The 27,866-nt window shown below is 40.9% G+C and overlaps 1 protein-coding gene across 1 annotated transcript in view; it reads right to left on the bottom strand.

Annotated features, from left to right (window-relative positions):
* Positions 1–27,866, bottom strand: part of TTC21B (tetratricopeptide repeat domain 21B) — a 220,258-nt gene that overhangs the window by 83,471 nt on the left and 108,921 nt on the right. Inside the window, 4 exon segments of the mRNA XM_030209686.1 lie at positions 5,318–5,424; positions 13,846–13,984; positions 16,084–16,194; positions 26,406–26,478. Coding sequence (XP_030065546.1) covers positions 5,318–5,424; positions 13,846–13,984; positions 16,084–16,194; positions 26,406–26,478 — 430 coding nt within the window.

The raw sequence follows: 27,866 nt of genomic DNA, 5'->3' as shown, positions 1-27,866 counted from the left end.
CATTGAAAAAAAACACATACCCACAGAAGGCAAGTTTTGGAAGATTGTTGCAACTAGACAGGACCAGAACAAAAGGACAAATATTCTATCTGCAAACTTTGGCTAATTATAACAACAATTAAGGAATCAGTTATTGTTACAAAAACTTTCTGCAACATAACTTGCACTTTGTCACTATTCTAGAAGTTTGAATCAATACAATTGAGGGCAATTTCATAATATGTTGCCTAGATTAGGAGGCTATATAGACGTCTATTTTATAAATTAACCAAACTAAAGCGAAAAAGGATCTTTAAAAAATACAACAAAAATGTCTTTGTGAAAAATGCTATGATTGTGCATAGGAAAACAAGTGAATACTTTTTTGAACTACTCCAATTTTCATCCTTGGAGGTCTTTTACTAAAGATTAACTCATGTTATCTGACACAGGACTCATTTTATTCCTATGGGTCCTGTGCAGATAACATGCATTAATCTTTAGTAAAAGATACCCACAGTTTCTTAAGATACTGTTGTTTGTGCACTACAATGGAGGAATTTTGCCCACAACTGAAGATCTTAACAGACAGATGAATTAAAAGAGAATATCCTGAAGATATAATTTAGAAACTTTTTACAAGAGCTTTAAGCAATAATCAAGAATTTGCTGCTGAAAACCAGATTACTGAAGAATAAGGAGAGCAACTATTTCACATGTTCTGAGATAGTCTGATGCTTCCTTGAGAATTGATAAATGTATAAAGAAACATTGACAATTAATGAAAGTACTACCTATTTTTGCCAAGAAATCACTGAAGATTTCACAACTAAGGGCTCTCAGTTTGAATAAGTTGATCAGCTCCTTTGGCATTATCATCAAATATCTTATATGGAAGTAACCCTAAACGGCGAACCATTAAATGGACACTTTAAGTGTGGTCACTGTCAGTTTTGAATTATCGGTTTACAGGTTAAAAAAAATTAATCCTGTAAATACATACATATTTATATTACTTATTTGATGAAGTGCCCATGTGAAGAATTCTACATGGTAAGACTATCAGAGATTTACAGCTGAGAATGACTGAACCTCGGAGCTGCCTGAAAAATCAGGAGAAAGTTGCTCTGTTTGTAGTTCACTGTCTCGATAATAATCATAACTATTAATCTCATAAGTCAATGGTTCCCAAACCTGGTCCTAGAGGCATCCTGGCCACTCAGGTTTTCAGGATACCCACAATGAATATTCATGAGACAGATCTGCATTCACTAACTCTACTGCATGCAAATCTCTCTCATGAATATTCATTGTGGATATCCTGAAAACCTGACTGGCTGGGGTTCCTCCAGGACCAGGTTTGGGAACCACTGGGTTTTGCATTTGATTATATAGAGAAGTATAAGAGAGTAGGTAATTAAAAGCTATTGCTAGCTTGATGTGAACAGTGGATTGTTCACTTAAAATCTCTAGAGCCAAGTGAATTGAACCAGGAGATTGAATAGCATCATTTCTAACACATTGGATTCTTAACATGCTTTGAATTAGGAATGTTGTTAAAAATATTAATGATTTTTTGGGTAGATATTTCTTGAAAGTGATTCAGTTCACTATTTTCTTATGTTTTGATTTGTGTTTCTTTCAACAAGTATATACTTGTTAGTGTATTTTCAAAGTTATAAATAAATAATTTTAAAAAATGTTAATGAAAAATATTTTTTCTGAATTGTATCCAAAGGTGGATTTGAACTTGTATTTGGTAGGACATCATTTTTGGCTTTCTGTTTAAGAACTTGCCATTTTCTGAGTTGGTGAGAAGGAGAAAGTGACATAAAGCAGAATTTGAACATTTTTCTTACAAAAACATCTAAATCAGTATTTTTGAAACCTATTTTTAGACGTTTTTCTATGAAGTCTGTCAGAAGTGTGTTCAAATCACAAGGGAGCGTGCTGGGGCATTTCGAAGGCAGGATTAGGGCATACCTAACACAGCCATAATGGAACAAAACAAAAATGTCCAGGACTAAAACCAAGACGTTTTGGTCTAGACCTGTCCTCAGAATGAATAAGGCACAAAAAGGTGCCCTAAATAATCATATGACCACTGGAGGAAATCAGGGGTGATGACCCACCAATAACCAGTGGTCAATGACCCCCCTCCCACCCCCCAAAATTGAGAATAAAAATATGACTTACCAGACTCAATGACAGCTGCAAATGTTAAAGTCAGGTCTATTAGAGCAACATATGGTTGGTGCAGTACACAGTGGGGAACCCAGGTCCCTATCTCCTTCTACCTGTCACACTTGTGGTGGAAACTGTGACCCCTCCCAAGGTCACCAAAACCCTATTGTACCCACAAAGAGGTGCCCCCTTCACCCATAAGGGCTGTTGTAGTGGTGTATAGTGGGGGACAGAGGATTTTGGAGGGCTCAGGGGACAAGATAAGGGAGCAAAGGTGAGATGTGTATCTGTGAGCATTTTTATGAAGTGCACAGAAGTGTCCTCTAGGGTGCCCCATTGCTCTACTGGGATGTCTGTGGGACCATTCTACAAAAAATGTTGGCTCCTCCTTCATCCCAATGACATGAATCTCTACATTTTGCATCTATTTGGGGGTTTTTTTTTTTTCCCGAAAATGGACCAAAAACAAAACATGCAAATCACAAAACCTTGTTTAAAACAGTATTTTTTTTTTTTTGGGGGGGGGGGGGGGGGAACAGATTTTTTGTAAATGACCTTCTTTCCTATTCAGCTTTTGGAAGTTTTGCGCAAAACATTCAAAATTGGGCTTAGATGTCATATCGAATGTGCCCCTCCGCATCACACTGAAATATTTTGCCATAAAATCTGTAAGTATAAAATACTTTAAACTTTAGACTTCTTGGAAATAAATATTTTCTAATTCAATGTACTGTTTTTCAGATAAGGTCTTTTAACTGCCCCAATGAAGCAATGCAAAACACTGGTGGACCCTAACTACAAACAGCCACAGTAGCCCTGAGTACTGATTAAGGAGCCCTTTCACAAAGAGGTAGTAGGGCTACCGCGCAGGTAGCACACAGAATCAGCACTACTGTGGGGCATCCTGAGGCGTCCCGTGGTATTTCTGAGATCAGCACATGCTGTTTCCTGCGCTAGAAAATACAAATGATTATTTTCTAGCATGGGGGGCAAGAAGTAGGTGCTCCCAGTGGTAATTGGGCAACATGCTAAGATTAATCAGCTTCTTGTAAAAAGAATTCAATTATTGCAGAACTGTGCTGCGAGGATGATCTTTAGCTGCAAGAAATATGAATATATGATACCTTTGCTTAGAGATCTTCATTGGCTGCCTGTCTCTGCAAGGGTTGAATTTAAGATGGTTTGTTTAATTTATAAGATCTTCTATGGTTCTAGTCCATCTGACCAGTTTACTCAGATTCACTATTCTTCTGTAGATTGACCTACGCGTAGTCATTATTCTTTAAATCTAGCTCTTCTTTCAGTGAACAAAATTCAATATAAACATTTTTTTAATAGTTCCTTTAGCCATTCCGTAGTAAAATTGTGGAACTCAATTCCTATTCAATTCCGGAGGATTTCAGACTACTATCACTTTAGGAAGTGTTTAAAAACTTTTTTATTGATGAAATATTTTGAAGTGTGAAATGATTTATGTTGTAACCTGCTTTGATTCTTTGAGTGAAATTAGCGGGATAGAGAAACTGGAATAGAACAGAATAGGTGGTAAGGGTCACATGCTAATATGGAAGAAATAAAAATTCAGTCATCTTAGAGCTACACCAGAGCTCATGGGAAACAAACATACAAAAACTACTGTAGCCACGTTTTAGAATGGCTTAGTAAAATGAGCCCTTAGTTTGAACAGTTTAAAAAAAAAAAAAATGTAAATTTTGAGACTGTTGAAATATTTTCAAATTTTTAGTATTAAATCATATAGGGGATCTTTTACTAAGCCATGGTAGCGTTTTTAGCTCACTGTAGAAAACAGCTGGTGGTAAATGCCAAGATACCCATTATATTTCTATTTATGACCTGTGATAGATTAGAATGAAAGCTCTTAGTACCTTCATGAAAGTGTTTTGAGGTCTCTTCTTTGGATATAATCTACTATAAAAAGACATACCTCATATTTATTGTCTATTTTATACAGGCACATAGTCACCTATGTGTTTTTACAAAATACCACCATAAAATCATTCAAAATTGCTGCTAACTCTACTGCGCATGTGTGAATGTGAATATCTTAAAAACTTGTGTATTTATTTTATTTTAAAATGTCTATTCCACCTAAAATCTAAGCGGAGTATAACATATGTAATAAAAAATGATACATATATAGTCCTCACACACCATGACCTCTCTCACAAGGCAGAAACCCTAACAAAACATTTTAACAAAAAAAAAAAATGAGTTTTCAAGCTTTTTCTAAACTGGTTCACACCACGACATAATCGTAGAGTTCCTGGCAAGTTATTCCACAACAGTGGTCCCGCTATGGAAAAAATTGCTGCATGCATTTCTTTGAATCTGGTACTTTGTGATTCCACGCTCTGTTAAACTCCTCCCCCAAATATGCCCACACCTATGTCACGTACACATATGTGCATGGGGACAATTTTGTAAGAAGGCTTTTACAAATGCATAAACATATACAGGGAAAAAAACTTTTAAAATTACCCCCTTATAATTAACTGTTTTAGAACTCCTTTTACTAAGGTAGGCTGAAAAATGGCCTGCACTGGTGTAGACGCGTGTATTGGATGTGTGCAGGTCCATTTTTCAGCGCACCTGCAAAAAAGGCCTTTTTTTTTTTTTTTTTGCCGAAAATGGACGTGCAGCAAAATAAAAGTCAGCGCGCGTCCATTTTGGGCCTGAGACCTTACGGCCACCCACTGATTTAGCAGTAAGGTCTCACGCATTAACCGGGCAGTAATCATCAGCATATATATACTGCCGATTACCGCCCGGTTAGCGCCACGTGGTAGAAAATAAAAAATATTTTCTGCCGCATGTATCAGACGTGCATAAAAAATGGAATTACCACCCGGGGCTTGCGGTAGCTAGGCGGTAGTTACAAACTGATGCGCGTTGGACATATGTAGGTGCCTACACGCCTTAGTAAAATGGCCCCTTAAATAAATGCAATGGTGAAATAAATCCAAGGTAAATATAAAGCACTAGTTTTGTATGTAGGAAATAAGGAATAACACAAATATTATTGTGTAAGTTGAAGGAACTTTACTGGATGTTCCAAACATTGTGCCATCTTTTACGATTCTGTGAAAATAAGGTATGAGAATGAAACTTTAACAAATTTTACATCTCTACTTACCCGTTGCAATGAAACTATAGCATCATCTGTCCTTTCCATTTTACTATAAATTTTTGCCAGAAGTACTTGGTAGCGCCCATCGTCAATCAAAGCAGTCAGTTCATTTACTACATGAGAAAGTAGCAACATATTTACAATGAGAAAGCACACACTGTACCTTTGAAGCTGAGAACAATAAGCAGCCTCCCTGTGAAAGCTTATTATCAAAGGTGAACACCTTACAAAAAATTTCACTTGCACACAGGTTATTTTGTGCCTGTATCAAAGCAGATGTAAAGAATACACCAGGAAGTGTGCATGAAGACTTAAAAATGCAATGTATGTGCATAATTGGTCTCCTTCAACCAGGTCCTATTCACTTTTTCCCAGTGCTGTTCACAGTGTTTATACATTTAGTCACATGGGGTGGAGAGGGGAGGAGATGGAGACAACAATAATCAGGCCCTGATTTTATGTGGGCAAGCAGGTTTACATATTCAAAAGATCTTTCTGGCCAGCTTCTGGAGTTACCGAGACAAATTTGATCTTTTTAAAATTCTTCTCCACAGGCCAAATTCATTTTCTTTGGCCCACTTGATGGCTGGACAAAATGTAGTTAAAAAAAGAAAATGAAAGAGGCATGCTGGGAACACAGTCAACATTTCTATTTGTTTATGTTAATAATATACTGTTGGAGCCTGTTGAAAGTGATGGATATGAGAATAAGGTACAATACATTAAACCAGTGATTCCAAAACCTGGTTCTCGAGGCACCCCAGTCATGCAAGTTTTCAGGATATCTACAATGAATATTCATGAGACATATTTGCATGCATATCTCTCTCATGAATATTCATTGTGGATATCCTGAAAACCTGACTGGCTGGGGTGCCTCCAGCAACAGGTTTGGGAACCACTGCATTAAATCTAAGAGACAAATATTAAAATAACTTCTGTATCACTCAACCAGAACAGAGAGAAGTTAAAAGCAATTCTTTCACCTCACTCAAAAAACACCAATCAGAATGTTTCCACCCACACCCCTAAAAAGCAAAGTTGCTCACCTGTAGTAGGTGTTCTCTGAGGACAGCAGGCCAAGTATTCTCACACGTGGGTGATGTCATCCACACAGCCCGGTGGAGATGCTGCCAAACGTGTATTAGTTAAAGAAAGTTCTACCAGCACCCCACGACACATGTGCAGGTGTCTTCCCAACTGACGTGTGAAGCGCAGGTCCAACAGTCAAATGATATAGCTGAAGATGAGGGTATGAGAGAATACTTGGGCGGCTATCCTCGGACCTCGGAGCACACCTGATATAGGTAATTTCGCTGTCTCCAAGGACAAACAGGCCAGTTCTATTCTCACATCTGGGAATCCCTAGCTACCAGGCTCACCGAAAACAACAACGTGAGGACAACAGGGACTCGAAACGTTGAGCCATGACTTCAGTTACCCGGAAAGTATATACAAACTGGTTGTGAAGGTGCAGCCTGGAACAGAATAAACTGGGCATAGGAGGGTGGAGTTAAAATTCCAGACACCAAAGAGATCCACTGAGGGGGTACCCCACATTCGGAAGATCTCATGGGCAACGTCCATATTGAGAGACCACTCTTGTGGTTGCATGATCCTGATCAGCTTATCCACCAGATAATTGACTTTTCCCACTAGATATGTGGCTCTGAGAACCATGTTGTACTTTAGGATCCACTGCCACATCCAAACTGCTTTCTGACATAAGGAGTATGAGCACTTACCCCCTGCTTGTTTATACAATACACTGCATTAATTTGCAACCAGATTATCCGTTTGAATTAGAATAATTTGATCAGCCATTCTCTGAAAGCCTTTAGATCACTCCACATCGCCCGGAGTTCCAGGAGATTCATGTGAAGAGACTGCTCCTGGGAGGACCAAGTACCCTAAGTGTGAAGCCCATGTATATTAGCCCCCCTCACCAGCCAGTGGTGTGGTGGTAAATTTTTAACAATGGCTCTCTCTCTGGGCTTAGCCAGTAGTGCTGTCCGATTTAGTCAAAACTTTATACGATTTTTTCAAAAAAATTGGTTTTTCAATTCAATTTGATTTGACTTAACTAGATTGAAATAGTGTGGCCCACATGCTAATATTATAACACAAAGGGTAAAAAAAACAAAAAAAACACAGGCAGCAGCAATTGAACAAAGGCAAACTTTAATGTGAGAATACCATGTTGTGCCACATCCTGTAAAAAGTGGTTTGGTCAAGTCCTACATCTTGGTTCTCCAAGCAAATGGCTGAGAAAATAAAGGCTAAAGAGTTGGCGTTCATGAAATACAGAAAAACTCAAGAGGAGGAACACAGAGAGGAATACCGGACAAAACTGAAAGAAGCCAAGAGAGAGATACGCCTGGTGAAAGCGCCAGCACAAATGGCTAGAAATGTAAGGAGGTATATTAGTGAAAGGAGGAAGACTAAAAATGGAATTGTGAGACTGAAAGATGCTGCAAACCGCTATGTGGATAATGATGAAGAAAAAACAAATTTGCTAAACAAATACTTTTGTTCTGTTTTCAGTGAAGAAAATCCTGGAGAAGGACCACGATTGACTGGCAAAAGTACATACGAGAATGGAACAGATATAGAACCGTTCACAGAAGAGAGTGTGTATGAAGAACTTGAAAATCTAAAGGTGGACAAAGCCATGGGACCGTACGGGATCCACCCCAGGATATTGAGGGAGCTCAGAGAGGTTCTGACAGGTCCTCTTAAAGATTTGTTTAATAAATCCTTGGAAACGGGAGAGGTTCAGTGGGATTTGAGAAGAGCGAATGTGGTCCCTCTTCACAAAAGTGGTGATAGGGAAGAAGCTGGAAACTACAGGCCGGTAAGCCTCACTTTGGTTATTGGAAAAGTAATGGAAGTGATGCTGAAAGAAAGGATAGTGAATTTCCTGGAAGCCAATAAGTTGCAAGATACGAGACAACATGGTTTTACCAAAGGTAAATTGTGCCAAACGAATCTCATTGAATTCTTTGACTGGGTGACCGGAGAACTGAATCAAGGGCTTGCTATAGATGTAATCTACTTCAATTTCTGCAAAGCTTTTGACACAGTTTCCCACAGGAAGCTCTTGAATAAACTTGACAGGCTGAAGATAGGACTCAACATGGTGAACTGGATTAGGAACTGGTTGACGGACAGACGCCAGAGGGTGGTGGTTAATGGAATTCACTCGGATGAGGGAAAGGTGAGTAGTGGAGTGCCTCAGGGATCGGTGCTGGAGCTGATTCTGTTCAATATATTTGTGAGTGACAATGCCGAAGGGTCAGAAGGTAAAGTTTGCCTTTTTGCGGATGATACCAAGATTTGTAACAGTATGGACACCCTGGAGGGAGTGGAAAACATGAAAAAGGATCTGCAGAAGCTAGAAGAATGGTTTAATGTTTGGCAATTAAAATTCAATGCAAAGAAATGCAAAGTGATGCACTTAGGGAGAGGAAATCCACGGAAGATGTATGTGTTAGGCGGTTAGAGTCTGATATGTGTACAGACAGGGAGAGGGATCTTGGGATGATAGTATCTGAGGATCTGAAGGTGACGAAACAGCATGACAAGGCGGTGGCTGTAGCTAGAAGGTTGCTAGGCTGTATAGAGAGAGGTGTGACCAGCAGAAGAAAGGAGGTGTTGATGCCCCTGTACAAGTCGTTGGTGAGGCCCCATCTGGAGTATTGTGTTCAGTTTTGGAGGCCGTATCTTGCTAAGGATGCAAAAGAAAGCTACAAAAATGGTATGGGATTTGCGTTACATGACGTATGAGGAGAGACTTGCTGACCTGAACATGTAAACCCTGGAGGAAAGGAGAAACAGGGGTGATATGATACAGACGTTCAAATATTTGAAAGGTATTAATCCGCAAACAAACCTTTTCCGGAGACAGGAAGGCAGTAGAACTAGAGGACATGAAATGAGGTTGAAGGGGGGCAGACTCAAGAAAAATGCTAGGAAGTATTTTTTTCCTGGAGAGAGTGGTGGATACTTAGAATGCCCTTCCGCAGGAGGTGGTGAAGATGAAAACAGTAATGGAATTCAAAAATGTGTGGGATAAACATAAAGGAATCCTGTTCAGAAGGAATGGATCCTCAGAAGCTTAGCAGAGATTGGGTGGCAGCACCGGTGTTTGGGAGGTGGGGCTAGTGCTGGGCAGACTTCTACGGTCTGTGCCCTGAAAATGGCAGATACAAATCAAGGTCGGGTATACATATAAAGTAGCACATACGAGTTTATCTTGTTAGGCAGACTGGATGGACCGTACAGGTCTTTCTCTGCCGTCATCTACTATGTTACTATCAGGCTCATTTTCAAAAGAGAAGGACGCCCATCTTTCGACACAAATTGGAAGATGGGCGTCCTTCTCAGAGGGTCGTCCAAATCGGTATAATTGAAAGCCAATTTTGGACATCCCTAACTGCTTTCCGTCACAGGGATGGCCAAAGTTCAAGCGGGCGTATCGGAGGCATAGCGAAGGCGGGACTTGGGCATGCCTAACATATGGACGTCCTCGACCAATAATGGAAAAAAAGAGGGCGTCCCTGACGAGCACTTGGACGACTTTAACTGGTCCTGTTTTTCTTACGACCAAGCTACAAAAAGGTGCCCAAACTGACCAGATGACCACCGGAGACAATCGGGGATGACCTCCCCTTACTCCCCTAGTGGTCACTAACCCACCCCCCCAACCCTGAAAAAACATCTTTAAAAATATTTTGTGCCAGCCTCTATACCAGCCTCAAATGTCATACTCAGGTCCATCACAGCGGTATGCAGGTCCCTGGAGCAGTTTTAGTGGGTGCAGTGCACTTCAGGCAGGCAGACCCAGGCCCGTTCTCCTCCCTACCTGTTACGTTTGTGGAGGAAACAGCGAGCCCTCCAAAACCCACCAGAAACCCACTGTACCCACATCTAGGTGCCCCCCTCACCTGTAAGGGCTATGGTAGTGGTGTACAGTTGTGGATAGTGGGGTTTGGGGTCTCAGCACAAAAGGTAAGGAAGCTATGTTCCTGGGAGCATTTTATGAAGTCCACTGCAGTGCCCCGACGCTGGCAGAAGGCTATGTGAATCGCCGGTGCCAGAGGGATAACGCTTCAGGGCAGTGGAAATGACCACGCGAATGGGAGAGAGCGGCGAAAGATGTAAGAGACCTCGGGCACTACTATGGTAAGCGACAGCAGCTTGGGTGACAGCAAGAGGGAGGGAAGCAGTGGCTTGGGTGACAGCGGGCAGGCGGGTGAGAGGTGGGGAAATCCGAAACCAAGAATCCCAATCTCCTGAAATGGAGACGTGCCAAGGGGGTGACATGAGCTGTTGAGGCCATGTGGCCTAGCAATCTCAACAGATGAAGAGCGCATACTTGCTTGTTGCTGTGAACCTAGCTGGCGATTGACATTAGAGCAGTCGCTCAATCCTGAGGAAGGAAGGCCTGAGCTCGCACTGTATTTAACAGGGACCCTATATACTTCAATTGTTGAACAGATTGGAGATGGGACTCTGGGTACTTGATTACAAACCCTAGCAGCTCTAACACCCGGATAGTCCTCTGCATTGATTCTTGAGCACCCTCCTGTGATGTGCTCTTGACCAGCCAATCATCCAAGTAGGGAAACATGTGCACTCCCAGTCTGTGCAGCAACGCTGCATCTACTGCAAGACATTTGGTGAAGGCCCAAGACATGAGGCCAAATGGCAGAATGCAGTCCTGAAAGTGATGAGTCCCTTCTATAAATCTGAGGTACTTCTGGTGACTGGAAAGTATCTGTATGTCGGTATATGCATCTTTTAAGTCCAGAAAGCACAGGCAATCATTTTTCTGAATCATGGGGAGAAGGGTGCCCAGGAAAATCATCCTGAACTTTTCTTTGTCTAAATATTTGTTCAGGGCCCTTAGGTCTAGGATGGGGTGAAAGCCTCCCATTTTCTTGGTGATGAGGAAGTACCCAGAATAGAATCCCTGCGGCTATGCTCCTCTGGAGCCAGTCAAAAGCTCACTCCCGCTTTTGGATGGGAGTGGGCTGTGACTTCTGTGGACGGGGATGCTGGGCCTGAGGGCACTGGGTCTGTGGCTGCTGCTGGGGACAGGCTGAAGAAGTAAACTGCACCTTTGAGAATAACAGGTAATTCTTCGTGGCCCACCACAGAACCTCCTAGTTGAGTGGAAGACACAGAAGGAGGCCAACGGGAAAGGGTATGGATGGTATCAGTGTGTTTTTGATAAGGTCATTTACCTCTTCCATCTTGTCCCCAGAAAAGATGGTCTCTCCAGCAAGGTACGTCTGCTAGCCTCTCCTGAACTGCAGGTCCAAGGTCAGAGACACACAGCCATGAGAGACTGGCATCTCCACAACTAAAGCAGAGAGTCTGGATGCAATGTTCAAAATTACAGTATGCATCCCTGGCCAAATATTTCCTACATTCCTGCTTTTTGGCCAGCTGGCGAAGCTCAGCAGCCTGCTCTTATGGCAGAGTGTCTGAGGACCAAAGGCTGCAAGTAAATGCTTGTGCAGAGCTGGCAGTCCTAGATTCAGGAGAATAGCATTAAGGCCTGATAAACTTTCCTCCCAAAGGAATCTAAGGTCCAAGCCTCTGCCTGGGGGCACTGAAGCATGAGAACTCGAACTCCTTGCTCTTCTGAGAGCGGATTCAACCACCAAGGAATGGTGTGGCAACTGGGTCTTCTGAATCTGATACATGGAATCCACCTTCTTTGGTGCAACCTACATAGAGAGAGGGGCCTCCCAGTTCTTCATCTGTGCCTACTGGAGAATCTTGTGCAGTGGAACTATCACAGCACAAACTGTAGGACTTGAAATAACTCAGCCTTAGGTTCATCCTCCAACTTAAAGGGAATGGCCTCCAATATTTCCTTAATAAAGCAGGTAAAAGAGAGGGGCTCAAGAGAAGACTTCCTCCTCTCATCAGGTGGAGAGGGATCTGAAGGTATGCTATAACACCCCCTCCTCTGAGAGGTAGTCTAACTCTTCTTCAGACTCTCATGACCGGTCTGAGTCAGACTCAGCAAAAAAATTGTAATGAGAGTGCTGAGACCTCCCCTGTTTTGGGTGGCTGGAGATATGCACAGGCCTCAGAGTCAGGTACTGTATCCTACTTACATCTCAACCTCGAGGGAGCTTCTTCCCCTGATGTTGAGCGGTGGCGTGAACAGGGAGGCACTGACACCAATGCCTCTTGAAGAATAGGGGTTGAAGACCGCTCCACAGGTGTGTCATGGACCTTGAGGTCAGACTGACTGAGTGCTGAGGCTGGCACAAGCGCTCTTGATGCCTCAGTACTGGGGAGCAATAGCAATCCTGTCAGCATGGCCCAGAACCAGTCACTGAGGACAGGCATCAGTAAGACTGTGGTCAGTGCCAGTGTGGAGATGGCCTGCTGAGTAGACGGCAACGACATCAGGATTACAGAGGGGGAGTAGTTCTCTCTGCGCTGATGCTTCTTGGGTGCCAGTGATGCCGGTGCCCCAGGAGCTTCTGGCACTGTGCATCCAAGCGGACTGATGTCAATGCTTTTTGACCCTCAGTGCCGATGAGGATGATGTTGAATCCACTTGTGTCCTCGGTGTTGGTCCAATGCAGATTGGTCCTGGGACTTATTACCAGTCCCCGATGTCAAGGGAGTTAGAGACCTCCTTGATCCCAATGTACCCTCAGTGGTGGACAAAGCCCTGGCAGCCATCAGGGTCAAATGCTTCTGATGCTGGTGTTGATGGACTGGACTTGGAGGATCCAATAATGTTCCCTCTGGAGGACCTTGTGTGCCTTTTGTGTCCCTTCTGGCATTTGTAAGTAAAGAACATAGTTAGATGGGTCATAGTCAGGCCCCAAGCACCCCATACACCAACTGTGTGGATCTGTGCAAGATATCACCTGATTACATTGGGTGCATCTCTTGAAGCCACTGGGGGTCTTCTGGGGCACATCAAAAAGCACCATGGACAAATCAAAAGGCTTAAAGGTGAGGCCAAAAAGGGGTTTATCTCAAATCGAGCTTGTTATTCTGGTCTAAGAGGGCCTATGAAACCATGAAAAAATAAAGAAAACTTTAAAATGCAGATAATAAAATAAAAAGGAGAGACGTAACTAAACTTTTATGAAGAAAAATAAGTTAACGAACCTAAAGAACCCCTTATGGGAAGGCACAAAAAAAATGCAAGAAGCGCTGAGGGGGAGAGACATCAAATGCAGCCTCCTAGCTCAGTGTAAAAAAGACCGAGGGTTCCGAATTTGCACGTTGGGCAGGAAAGCATTCACGCACGTGTGGCGGAGCTGTTTCCAAATGCCTCTTAAAGTTACAGAGTACTGGTTAGTGTCCCGCACTGGGCTCGGTCAGATGATGTCACCCTGATGTAAGGATACCATTATCCTGTTTGTCCTCAGAGAAATAAACTTCAACAAGAACGTACCATTTGGCTTAGCTACGTCTAGGAAAAAGATGCCATCTTAAGAAACAACTATATGATTTATTTTTCTAGTTAATACCACACAGACATTTCATACCAGGATCATGATCCAATGCCTGACGAAGTACTTTTTCAGCCTTTTCATACTGCCTCAGCTTCAGTAATAGCTCTGCTAGATCATAGCGAAGAAAATTCTGTTGTCCACTTTTAATAGCAGCTTCATAGTAACCGATTGCCTAAAAAAAACTGTAATTAGTGGAATATACGGACTGATTTTCTAAAGAAAATCTCAGTAATAGTGCAGAAAAAAAACAAATCCAAATGAAGAAGATTGTTCTGTAATTAGACATCACCCTTCACCTATCCGCTTCAATTTCGAAAAACAAAAAAGCTATCAACTAACAACAAGGCCACCAGAACACTTGAGGTCAGTTGTAGTTGATTAACATCACCCTCTAAGAGTATTCTGGAATTTTTAGCTTTGACTTTAGCACTACAAAATACAAAGCTACAGACTACATTCAGTCAATCAAGTCACAAGTATGTACAGTGGAGCACTGTTAGTACGTGGCGCTCGGGAGGCATGGCTATGTAACCACGTACTATCAGTGCGCTTATTACCGGAACAATAATGAAATATTATAGCGTCAATGTTGTTGCTTTGCTTCATTTCCAAGCCAAGGAAGTTTGTTGTAATTACCGGCAGGTCATTTCCGGTACAGCCTACTGTGTATTATCGAGTACCATGCATTAATTTTATGATTTTGGGAGGCAGACTATTACCACATATAAAATGATCAGGTGCTTTAATGGTGCGTGTACTAACAGTGCTCCACTTTATGTATTCTTCTAAAAGCATTTCTCTTTTCTGGGCTTCTTTAGGGTCTATACTAAACGAAAAAACAACACAGAAAAATGGCTACTCCTACTGAAGTTTTTATGCTTTTTAAAGGAGAAAACCCCTCGAACCTATCGGACAAGACGACCTAGGTTTACAACGTGCCTAGTTGTGGCCGTTGATAATTTCTATCATAGGGGTTGAATTTCTCCTTATTTTTATGTGTGCTCAATGCTGTGCTTTAAAAAAATGGCATTTAGATTCTGACTGAACTCTAACAAAGGCTTAATGAAAGTGCCAGAGATATAAGAAAACACTTAGCTTTTGTCCAACAACGCCACCGTTTCACCTCAATGTGGCTTCCTCAGGGACTTAATGTTGCTGTTGCTGCTCTCAATTGTTTTCAATCATACTCTTCTAAACAAAATGATAAAAGGGATGGAATGCCTCCTCTATGAGGAAAGGCTAAAGAGGTAAGGGCTCTTCAGCTTGGAAAAGAGATGATTGAGGGGAGATATGATTGAGGTCTACAACATCCTGAGTGATACAGAACGGGTAAAAGTGAATTGATTTTCACTCTTTCAAAAGTAAAAGACCAGGGAACACTCAATTAAATTACAAGGAAATACTTTTAAACAAATAGGAGGAAATATTTTTCACTCAAAGAATAGTAAAGCTCTGGAAATTGCTGCCAGAGTTAGTGTATCGGGGTTTAAAAAAAGGTTTGGACAAGTTCCTGAAGGAAAGTCCATAGTTTGTTATTGAGATGGGGGGGGGGGGGGGGGGGAGTCACTGCTTGCCCCGGGCTGGTAGCATGGAATGTTGCTACTAACTGGGTTTCTACCAGGTACTTGTGACCTAGATTGGCCACTGTTGAAACAGGATAATGGGCTAGATGGACCATTGGTCTGACCCAGTATGGCTATTATGTTCACATACAGGGTCCTTTAAAACTTACAGCAGCTTAACAGCGAACATTAATACATAGTAAAGGCAAAGGCTGTGCAATAATTGTTGGGGGTATGCTCAGTGTCTCCTTTGCAACTCCCATGCAGAAATGTTCTTTACCATACATCAAGGCTGTTCACATTTATGGCAGACGCACTTACTATTTCCTCTTTGAGGAGACAGTAAGCACATTCACACTAACTGCACTAGTGAAAGGCATGGTAAGTACTAGGTGCTAACTGCAGTATACAATCTATGCCCATTCTCTGCCCATAACCCGTCTAGTTCCTGCAACCTAATATAGCATGCAGTTAAGACGCGAATTAGTGCACACTGTCATGCCACCATGATAAGTTACCATACTCACGTGGTAACAGCACATGCTAATTCTGCTTAACACATTTTAGTAAAAGTTCCCCTTAGCATCTTACGTTTCAAATTTCCAGATTATTTGGCTGCTAGCCTTCAGCTCAACTTAGTTCTGTTTCTTGCAGATCTGGGAAACATAGGATTACATATGTTTCTATAAATTATTTTGGTTATAAATACCTTTGAGTAGTTGTGAGTTTTCATCAATGCTTTTCCAATTTTACTTGCCAAAATGCTCTCTCGAGGATTCTTCTTTAAAGCCTGTTCATAAACTTCAATGGCTTTTTCTGGCTAGAAGATAAATATGGAAATAGTCATCTTTGGTGATCTAAAATACAGACACATAGAGTAGTTAGCTGTTTACATTCTGAGACAACAGACTGGGCAACATTTGAAAATACTTTCAGTCAAAATGCAAGTGCATGGGTCACTTTCATGAACAGAAAATTGCTCCTTTGACCTATGAGCGGTATTGAAAGTCGAAAACATAAAGACTGTATAAAATAATAGAGACTCAGATTTGTATTTCAGATTGAATTAAGTGCCCCTTTCAAGGAAAGTTACATATTCAGGTACAACTGGTAGGCTGCTTCCTATGACAGCTTACAGTCTAAACTGTGGCAAGAGACAGTAAGTGATTTGTCAAAGATCACAAGGCACATCACAAGGAGACACAGGATCCGAACTCTGTTTCCCTGGTTCTCAGCCTCCTGCTCCACCAACTAGACTCCAAGATGAAGTATTTAGCTAGGCTCTAAACATTAAGATCTGAATCAAATTAGGTAGGACATACTGCATTATTACAGGGAGCAGACAGAACATTGGGACAGGTCTCAACTTCAAGTAGCAGGTTTGTTTGTGTTTTTACTTGAAATTTTATGGGTTGGCCTTACAGCATCAAAGCAGTCTCTTTTGGCCCAGTTTAATGATATTGGTAATAAATTTAAAGTAACGGCTCCGAGGGATGATGTTCACGAAAGCAGCTGGGAGCTAGATAAGGCAAATGAGGCTCAAACTACGGACTTGGCCTTGAAGAAAGACTTGCCTATCAAAAAATGTTGAAAAACTCCTTTAGGAAGGGGAATTTTGTTTGTTGAATTTTCCTCCTTTCTAATTCTGCACAAGAATGCTTAAGAAATATTTTTTATCAGTTTAGAATATACTGTCTGAATCTACACCATCTCTTACCAAAGCTTTATATCTTCCTACATCCAAGAACAACAAATCTGAGGAATAGGATCCATCTCCTCAGTTGTTCTTTGAGAGCTTTACATCTAACTAATTTTTTGGGAGAGGTCCGATATGGAGCATATTGGAACTGCTATTTCGCTTACAACTGCAGCACTAGAAACAGATCGCATGACCTGCTTCTAAAAATGGTTTCTGAGCCACCTTAATGAACTGTTGAATTAGGATTATTTCCAATATCTTAAAATCCACTCAACAATGGAGGAAGCAGTTTCTTTAATTGTGGCCTAAAGTTATTCAGTTGGGAGGATTTTTCTTTCCCCACTTTCCTTGTAAATGTTTTATCAAGCTACACAATATGAATTGTGCATTTTAGTGAAATGCAACATACATTAATAAATTGGTTAAGATGCTAAGTTCAAGCACCCAGTGTCTACAGCTGATCTGCAAGTTTCAACAGAGGACCAGTAAACCCGGGGGCAATACTGAAGCCAATAACTTTCTTTGAGGCTCATTTTCAAAGCACTTAGCCTCCCAAAGTTCCATAGAAACCTATGGAACTTAGCCTCCCAAAGTGCTTTGAAAATAGCCTTTTTGGTCTTCTTTCCTGAATTGTATTTCTTTTGATTATCACTTTGGCTCTCCCATCATTTGTGGACTTGTAGGGATATCTTCAACTTAACTATTTCCTTTTGAGGTTCATAGTTTCCCTTTGCTATAATATGTAATATCCTTCCAGGTTTACCTTTTTGCTGAATCATGTATCCTTCCTTGTATATTGTAGGTTAAAATGCATATATAATTTTTTTTAAAGCTAGTAACAAGAAAAATAAAACAGTGGTGCAGGCCCTGTACCACATCACAAAAGAAGTACTTGAGATCTAAGGGGAGGGAGGGAAAGTAGTTTGCCAGTTCTAAATAACCCTACTGGCAGAAGTATAATTTAATTTTTGAGGAGATTTTCCCTTCATGTCTTGCCCAGCAGAGGAATTTGAGGGGGTCTTTTACTAAAGCTTAGCTGGAGTTATCTGCAGCAGGGCCCATAGGAATAAAATGGTCCCTGCTGCAGATAAGTTAAGCTAAGCTTTAGTAAAAGACCCCCTGAGTCACTCAGGCAAAATGAGAAAAAAATTCCATGGGGAGAAAAAACAGACAATGCTTACCAAAGGAAAGCAAAGTTACTCACCTGTAGCAAGTATTCTCCGAGGACAGCAGGACATATATTCTTACATGTAGGTGATATCATCGAGCCTGGCATGAAGACGCCTCTTAGCAGCATCCACCTTGCATGCGCGTACCTTCCCATCCACTGTCACCACACAGGACCAGGACAGTCCAGTACAATAGGTGACAGAAATCAACTCCAAGGGGAGGTGGGTGGGTACATGAGAATATTTATTTTAGTTACATTTGTACCCCGCGCTTTCCCCTCATGGCAGGCTCAATGCGGCAGGCAAGGGAGGGTTAAGTGACTTGCCCAGAGTCACAAGGAGCCTGCCTGTGCTGGAATCAAACTCGATTCCTCAGTTCCCCAGGACCAAAGTCCACCACCTAACCACTAGGCCACTCCTCCACTCCCTACTGTCCTTGGAGAACACCCTGAATATGTATACCCTAAAGGAAAGAAGGGACAACAGATATGACACAAACATTTAATACTTAAAAGGTATAAATGAAAACAGTAACCCTTTTTCAAAGACAGGGAAACTACAGAACCACAGGGCATGAAATGAAGCTGAATGAGATAAAATGAAAAGGTAACATTATGAGACATTTTTCCACAGAAAGTGTGGTGGATGCTTGGCATGTCCTCCCAGTGGACGTGGTGAAGATAAAAACAATGATTAACTCAAGAATGCCTAAAATAAACACAGAGGATCTCTATACAGTAAGAAGATAGAATCAAAATATAGAGCTTTTCTGCTCAAATAAAAACTTAAACGACTCTCATACTTAAAAAACAAAAAGGGTGGCATCCTGCAAGAGGCAACAGTTACAACTCTAAACAAAGGAGAAGCCCTGGAGAGCTGCCACAGCAGCAAAGAGCAGCTGCTTTCTGTTAGCAGGTATCCAACCTATGCCAGCACAAAAAGCCTGGAGAACTGCAGTGGGAAAGAGAGCAGCGTCTAATGGCAGGGGTTGAGCAGTGTAAAGTTATCATTTGTCCGCAGAATAATAAAGGAGGCCATCCATTGAAAAAAAAGAAAAAACAAAGGTTAAAAATAGGTTCTGAGATCAGTATGGGATGGAAGGAAAAAGTAAAAGGAAGGAGAGAAAAGACAGAAAGGGGAATAGGGAGGAGAGGTTGAGAATGCAAGAGAGTGAAAGAACAGGAAGAGGACCAGAGAGCAAAGACAGAAGGAGGGACAGAGGGGATGGGCCTCTTCCCTTGCCCCCACCACTCACACACATGCACACACACACTCCCCTACCCCACCCTCCCACACATTTCCCACCTCAAATCTTATCCCTCACACACACCCCTCATCCCAATATACACAACATCCCTCATCCTTCTTGATTCTGGTCAGGAAGTTTCCAAACAGGTAGAAAAAGGGACGGTCATAGCCAGAAGGATACTTGGGTGTATAAGGAGAGGGATGAACAGCAGGAACAAAGAGTGATAGTGCCCTTGTAAAAGTCTCTGCTGAGGCCCCATTTACAGTACTGTCTGTAATTCTGGAAACCGCAATTATGAAAGGATATAAACAGGATGACTATAAAATTGGTATTAGGGTGGGTACAAAACTAGCAAGTGATTTTGGACATAAAACCTATAGGGACAGGCTTATGAACCTCAACATGTATATGCTGGAAGAGAAGAGGGACAGAGGAGATATGATAGAAACATTTAAATATCTCAGGGGCATTAATGTACAAGAAGTGAGCCTTTTTCAAAGGAAGAAAAATTCTGTAATGAAGGGGCATATGATGAAGCTAAGAGGAAATAGGCTTAGAAAGAATCTAAGAAAGTATTCATTCACGGAAAGGGTGGTGGAAGCATGGAATGGCCTCCCAGTGGAGGTCGTGGAGACGAGGACTGTGTCAGAATTTAAGAAAGTGTGTGAGAGGGACGTGGGATACCTTAGGAAAAGGAAAGGTTAGTGGTTACAGAGGATGGGCCATCATGTTTCTACGTAGCTTGATCTCACATCTGCCTTTGATTTGGTGAATCATGATCTTCTTACAGGTATTTGGGGTCTTGCTCTGAATTAGTTTCACTCTTATTTCTCTCAGAATTCCTTTGTAACTGTTCTAAATATATTTCACTCTGCTCCCTTCCCTCTTATTTGCAGGGTGCTTCAGGGTACTGTGCTCTTTCCTACTTTGTTTAATATTTTTATTGCTCCTCTTGCCACCCTTAGTCAATCTCTTGAGCTTCCAGTTTATCTTTATGCTGATGACATTCAGTTGCTGGTGGTACAAAATCATTGGGATAGTGCTTTCCTGTCTACTTTGAGTTCTAAACTTTCTGCTATTTTTTCATGGCCTCTTAATCACTATCTTAACACTGAAAAGATTGAGGGTCACTGGTTCTCTCGATTGTGCCCTAATGCTCCACCGCAAGTTCATTAGACCCATCAGGGAGCAAGTTCATTCCTTGTGGATCATTAATGTTAATACTTCATCTTTTATGTCTCATATCTATTATGGGTCAGGAATGTTTTTCTCTTCATAAAATCAGATCCTTGAAACCATTTTTGGAACCCTCTGCTTTGAAAAATCTCATTCATTCACTTATCCTCCAGACTGAATTATACAATGCCCTACCAGTAGATGTTCCACTTTATTCATTGAGATGTCTTCAACTTATTCAAAATACTGCAGTGAAGCTTATCTATAATGTTAACAAACATGATCATGTTACACTTTTTATTTATTTATTTATTGCACTTGTATCCCACATTTTCCCACCTATTTGCAGGCTCAATGTGGCTTACAGAGTTTTGTTATGACATTGTCATTCCAGGATATCAGATACAATTAGTAATGAGCAGAGATTAAGTATGGGAAGAAAAAAGGAAAGTGATAGGCGGGTAAGTATAGAAGGTGGACTTTCATAACTGGGTGGGTTGGTGAGGTAGTTTAGTAAGGCTATGGGTTTCTTTGTAGGCCTTGTTGAAGAGATATGTCTTCAGAGATTTGCGAAAGTTAGTTGTTCATCAATAGTTTTCAGGGCTGTAGGTAGTGCGTTCCACATCTGCGTGCTTATGTAAGAGAAAGTAGTGGCATGCATCAGTTTGTATTTTAGTCCTTTACAGCTGGGGAAGTGCAGATTGAGAAATTTGCAGGATGATCTTATGGCGTTTCTGGGAGGTAGGTCCACAAGGTTTAGCATGTAGATTGGGGCGTCTGCGGGAATGATTTTGTGCACAATGGTGCAGATCTTGAACTCAATGCGTTCCTTAAGTGGGAGCCAGTGAAGTTTCTCTCTTAGGGGTTTTGCACTTTCATATTTAGTTTTTCCAAATATGAGTCTTGCGGCAATATTCTGGGCTGTTTGGAGCTTTTTGATAGTCTGCAGCCAGCGTACAGTGCGTTGCAATAGTCCAGATGACTTATTACCATTGACTGAACCAGGGTACGGAAGATGTATCTCGGGAAGAAAGGTTTTACTCTTTGAGTTTCCACATGGAGTGGAACATTTTTCGTCGTGTTCTTCACGTGGGCATCGAGAGTGAGGTTTCGATCAATGGTCACTCCAAGAATTTTCAAGTTTTGTGAGACGGGAAGAGAGCAGTATGGTGTGGATATGGTGGAGAAGTTGTTTGTGTTATGTTGTGAGGTGAGTACAATTTTTTTCTGCGTTAAGTTTTAGCTGAAATGCATCCGCCCAGGAGTGCATGATTTGGAGGCTTTGGTTGATCTCGTTGGTGATTTCATTTAAGTCATGTTTGAACGGGATGTAAATCGTGACATCGTCTGCATATATGTAGGGGTTGAGTTTTTTATTGGCTAGTTTGGCTAAAGGTATCATCATTAGGTTAAATAGGGTTGGTGAGAGGGGGGATCCTTGGGGAATTCCACATTCAGGTATCCATGGGGGTGATCTGTCCGCGTTCGTTATCACTTGGTATGATCAACACTGGATACATGTTCAGTACCGTATTCAGTATAAAATTCTTTTCCTTGCTCATATAGCTCTTTTTTTCTGGAATTTCTGTATATCTCAGTTCACTGTTAATTCCACATCGTCCCCAACGTATTTTGCGTTCCTCTTTCTCCAATCAACTAGTCATTCCCTCCCTTAGAAGACTAGTCCTCACTTCATTGTGATTCTGTTTTTAGCTGCCTCGCCCCCACTCTATGGAACAAGCTTCCTGTTGCAATCTGCTCTGAATTTCTTTGCCCAAATTTAAGGTTCTGTTGAAGACCTGGCTCTTTGGCCAGGCTTTTGCAGATTTTGTTCCCTGATCTATCTACTTAATTCTTCTCTGAAGTATCTACTTTTTGTTTTAATTGTTCTTCTGTTTTATTCAACTTTGTTCTCTGAAATGTTAGATATCTGATTTTTTATTGTTGTGCTATTTTCATTCCCTCCCTTTTGGTTCTCATTGTTGTCACTTGTCTTTATTGTGCTTTTATTATGTTTTTGTTTATATTTTCTAATGTATGTTACCATGATGCTGTTTTAAATAGCGGTATATTAAATCTACTCAAACAAATATATAAATCCCCACCCCTCACACAAACACACACACACCCTTCATCCTCACCCCTCACAAACACATCCCCCCATCCCCACCCCTCACACACACACACACATACCCTCATCCGCACACCTTTCACACATACCCTTTCCCTCCTCAGATTTCCCCTGTATAAGATGCATCAACTCTCTTAAGCCTGCTGCTGCCCTTAATCAGGCTTGTTTCTTAGCTCCTATATGTAACCATCTCTAGGAAAAGGTGACTGAAGTAACCAGCAATTTTTTTATGAGGTTTTAATGAATTCTGTTAGAGCTTTGTAATACAACAGTCCAAACTCCATCCTTTTATGTGAAAAAATAAAGAAGTTACAGAAATTCAAACATGTTACTTTTGCAAACTGCTTATGGACATGAAAAATCAGCCATTCAACATTTTGGATACAGTACTTTAGTCACCATTTTCCAGAGATGGTCAGGCAATGCTATCAGTGGTTTTCCATATTCTTTGGCTATCCCCTGCCTATTGATTCTTGCTGGTGACATTGAAAAGGGAGCTCTTCCAGCATTTAAATCTTCTGTATGCCATTTACTGTACCACACTTATGAAATAGGCTGTGATCCAAATATTCAGCACTACTCCTTGAAATATTTTTTTTTTTTTTTAATCACCATGATCAGACTAATGTGCTTATTCTTTTTAGGCTGTGTTTTACGATAAGATCTGATTCACAGCTATTTTGAGATCTCATCTCAGTATCCTTCATCATGCTAAGTGTCTTAACAATATATGGATGGTTCAAACCTGTCTTCCTGTTCTAGACTTGATACCTTTAACATCTTTTAAAAAAAGATACTTTATAAAAAAAAAATAAGGATAGAGCGCTTAAATACATTGATTAAATTCACAAAAAGATATTATTTAAATATGAAATTGTCAATGCTTGTCACTGTGGTGAATTTAAACACACCTCGTTGTTCTGAATATATCCAACATGGAGGTTAAGACATTAGTGACTAACACTTCATGAAGGCACAATACAAAGCTTTGGTTATTTGGAGGGATTAAGAAAGAAATTACTCAAAGTACTTCCAGAGTAACATTACAAATAAAAATCCTGCATCACTTCTGAACTAGATTCCATTCCTTATATAGGAACTACAAAAAGAAAGAAAAAAAAACCATAAGCATTTTTTCTGATAAGGCTAATGCAGTGGAGAAAAACATATTTCATGCTCCTTACAACCTTTCAACCACTATACAAGTGTTCTACACAAACCAATGTATACACTAATGAAATTAACTTTATAACTAATCCTTTATTTCTAGGAACTATAGCTTCCTTCCAAAGCAAATAATAAAAAAAAGAAACAAGATTATGTAGCTAAAACTGGCAAAGCTGGGATAGCTATTTATTTGTGGATCCAACAGTTCTTTCCTGCTTTTATTTCTTCTAACTTAGTTGGAGCCAGACTGCGATCTGGCATTATCAGCCTTAATTCACACAACAGAGGAGATTTTTCCTGTAATTTATATACTTACTCTCTTCCCCACACACATAGGCTTTAGATGGGTCATTGTAGTGACAATCCTGTGTTGGAGAAATAGTGTGGCTCCTTTCAGAACCTATCAACTATGAGACTCTAATTGGCTACAAAGCAAAGTTGTTTACCTGTAACAGGAGTTCTCTATAGACAACAGGAGAATGCAGGCACACTCTATGATGTAGCTTGTGTGCTAGTGCTCTCCTCTATCTCAGAGAAGTCTAAACCTGACCTCTCTGAGCATGTGCTAGGGTTCCTGTGCTACCTTGGTTACCCTCCTCAGTCCATATCCAAAGATGTAATTAGTAGTTACAATTTTTTTTGGAGGGGATGAAGATAGGGTATGTATGGCAGCACTCCCCTGTGGTCTACTTTGCTTTCTCTACAGACAAGTGTGGGAATGCAGGCACACTCAATGCGTGAGGCCCAAGAAGCTTTAATCTCTGCCCTCCCCCCCCCCTTGTGTGCTATTCCTGCTGCTCCCCTCTCCCAAGAATTCTGCTTTGCCTGATTACAGGGAGCTGTGTGGAAATAGACAAAGAAGGGTGCAGGTAAGGATATATTACTGAAAATTTCCTTTGATTTTCCTATAAATAGAGGGTCTCCCACGGGATAATAATTTTAAATCCTAATTTCTCTCTTCCTGGAGTTTCTGACCCAGTTTGCTGGTCACAACCTTTAATTCACAGATTTCTGCTGTTATTGAATCTTCATAATTAGCAATTTGGCAGCTATGTTTCGACCTACAATTTAAAAGTTTTGACTTTTGCTTTAGTCATATTAGTCGTCTAATAGTATTTACTACTGCAATTCATCGTACTTAGGCCTACTTCGTGCTCAGATTCATAGACTCCAACTTGTGCAGAATTCTGCTGAACGAGTGTACTTGAAAGTATCCTGGCATGGACTTCCTGTAACATCCAGAATTCACTTTAAAGTATTGTCCTTAAATACAGAAAATCTTTTTTTTTTTTTTTTTACCAGTATTCCTTCTTGTCTTTCTGATCTTTTGCTCCTTCTCACACCCGTTCTCTCACTCACTCTCAATACATCAATCACTTACTCGTTCCTCTGCCATCATACTACTGATGGGAAGCAACAAGACGCTCGACGGTGTCCTGTTTTGCGTCTTCGACTGTAAAATTCACTCCCCCAGTCCTTCATATACAGTACAACAGTATCCAGTTTAAGGCAGCACTGAAAACTTATTTATTTTCTGGTGAGTTTAAGGGAAGTTATGATTGTTCAGAATGGTATATTTGCGAACACCGATGGTTACTTTCTTTTCCTCTCTCAATTGCAATTATTGTAACCTTTATCTTCACTTTCTGTTTTTTGAGTTATTATTGTAAACTGCCTTGTTTTTCCATTTTATGGCTGTAAGGCTATATGATAAGTACTTAATAACTAAACTAAAATCACCAGAATTGTGTAAGAAGGAAAAAGCTTAGCAAAAAGAAAAAGATGAAGCTTCAAAATTAAAAATATTTACAGTTCTTGTCAACGTATCAGGAAAGAGTATTGAAAGTTAAATATGAAGTTTTCTTTTTACATTAAAAGGGTTCAAAGTGCACTGTAACATCTAAGTGAACTGTTTACTACAGTGAGATCTCTTACAGAGCATCTTCATCATTCTTCTACAGTAGTAGAGCCATTCTTGATCCACAAGTTTTAGTGGCTCATTTTAAGAACAAGTGGCAATGATTCATGCTGATTTAGAGCTGTTATGGTGGGAGATTATTATATGGTTCTCCTGATTACAGACTGGGAATATCTTTCCTCTATTTCAGTAACCCAGATTGATGGCATAAAGTATGTGTGTTGATATGTCTTGTAAATTTGATTTTTACGCAGCAGGTGTATTTAAATGTTTGAAGGGTGACATATGTCAGTATGTTCATTTGATTGTTACACATTCTTTAAGACTATGTTATGTATGTATTTCTGTAATCCATTATTATTTTAGGTGGACAATAAGTGCTTAAATAAACAAATAAAATAAACTGCCTGATAGTTTAAAAAAATCCAGAATGTTTGCATTTTGTGCAATTGCCTGTCAGAACAATCCCGACCAATTTAACAATTTCTAATGCTTAAGTTGCATAACATCACAAAAGCTTACCTCTCGGATATTCATGTAAGCATCACCAAGAAGAAGGTAAGTATGGGAGTTGGGTAACTTTTCTACCAGATCTCTAGAAATCAAGAAAAGATTAGAATATGAAAAGTGGTTGTATAAAGAATTGATTCTAGCTAACAAAATGTGTTCTACATTGCCAATAATATTATAATCTCTATAAGATTTTTTAGCCAAAATTTTAAAGGAAGATTATATTTTACCTGATAATCTTCTTTCCTTTAACCAACCAGACCAGTCCAGAAAAATGGGCTATGTCCATCCACCAGCACAAGGAGACAGAGAAAATAGTTCCAAATAATTCGCCCCTTAAGGGATTCGTACAGTATTTCGAATAGCCAAGCAATGGTGCTCTGTACTGCTATCATAAAAGCCAAACAGGTTAGCCATGGAAGCCAGTTATGCCCAGGTTTAGAATACCAAGGAACTCCTACACAACCAAGGTCTATCCGTAGACCCCCATCTAAGGAAACAGCAAGAGATGATTCGCTACGTGGCCTGCAGTCTTCAAACCTGCGTACCCATCCCTTAATTGGGGAAATGGTTTGAGGCTCAACCTGAAGCAGGAACCCCCATAGCTGTCATAGCAAGGAGGCATGGAGAAGATGAAGATAAAGATGATAAATTCTCGCTGCTACAGTAATGACAACAGCAATCAGGTACACGAATGCAGGAACTGAGAACTACAAGAATCAGAACTGGAAGAAACCATAAAGTGAGGGCGTCGGAACTGGTCTGGTTGGATTAAAGGAAAGAACATTATCAAGTAAGACATAATTTTTCCTTCCCTGTCATCAACCAGACCAGTCCAGACTAATGGGATATAGCAAAGTAGTGTCCCTATGAGGGTGGGAGAAACCCAAGAATGCAGAGCCAGTGGTGGGAGGCGGGGCTGGTGGTTGGGAGGCGAGGATATTGCTGGGCAGACTTATACGGTCTGTCCCAGAGCCGGTGGTTGGGAGGCAGGGATAGTTCTGGGCAGACTTATACGGTCTGTGCCCTGAAAATGATAGTTACAAATCATGGTAAGGTATACACATATGAGTTTATCTTGTTGGGCAGACTGGATGGACCATGCAGGTCTTTTTCTGCCGTCATCTACTATGTTACTATGTTATGTAGACCCCAACCGAAGGAATAAGTAATCAACCCAGGAAAAGGCAACACAACAGATAAGGGTCTAGAATCCACTGTCTGCAACAACAGATTATATACCTCTAACCTGAGAGAGACAGAAGAGCAAACCAAGGATTCAATGCCTGTAAATCCTGGAGGCAACCATGCAGCACAGCCAAGAGAGCTCCAGGAACCAGAGAAACAGCCCCAGAAATCTGCATCCTTAAGAACCAAGGATGTTTGTTCCCGACAGTGCCGCGAGAAGGGTCTAGTACAGGGGATGAAGCTGGATCCACAACAAGAGGAAGGTGCAATCACCATGCAAAGAGA

The sequence above is a fragment of the Microcaecilia unicolor genome, chromosome 7 (genome assembly GCF_901765095.1).
Source record: "Microcaecilia unicolor chromosome 7, aMicUni1.1, whole genome shotgun sequence".
NCBI lineage: Eukaryota > Metazoa > Chordata > Amphibia > Gymnophiona > Siphonopidae > Microcaecilia > Microcaecilia unicolor.
Note: the sequence above shows the minus strand (reverse complement) of the source record. Positions and strands in the feature narration are given on the sequence as shown.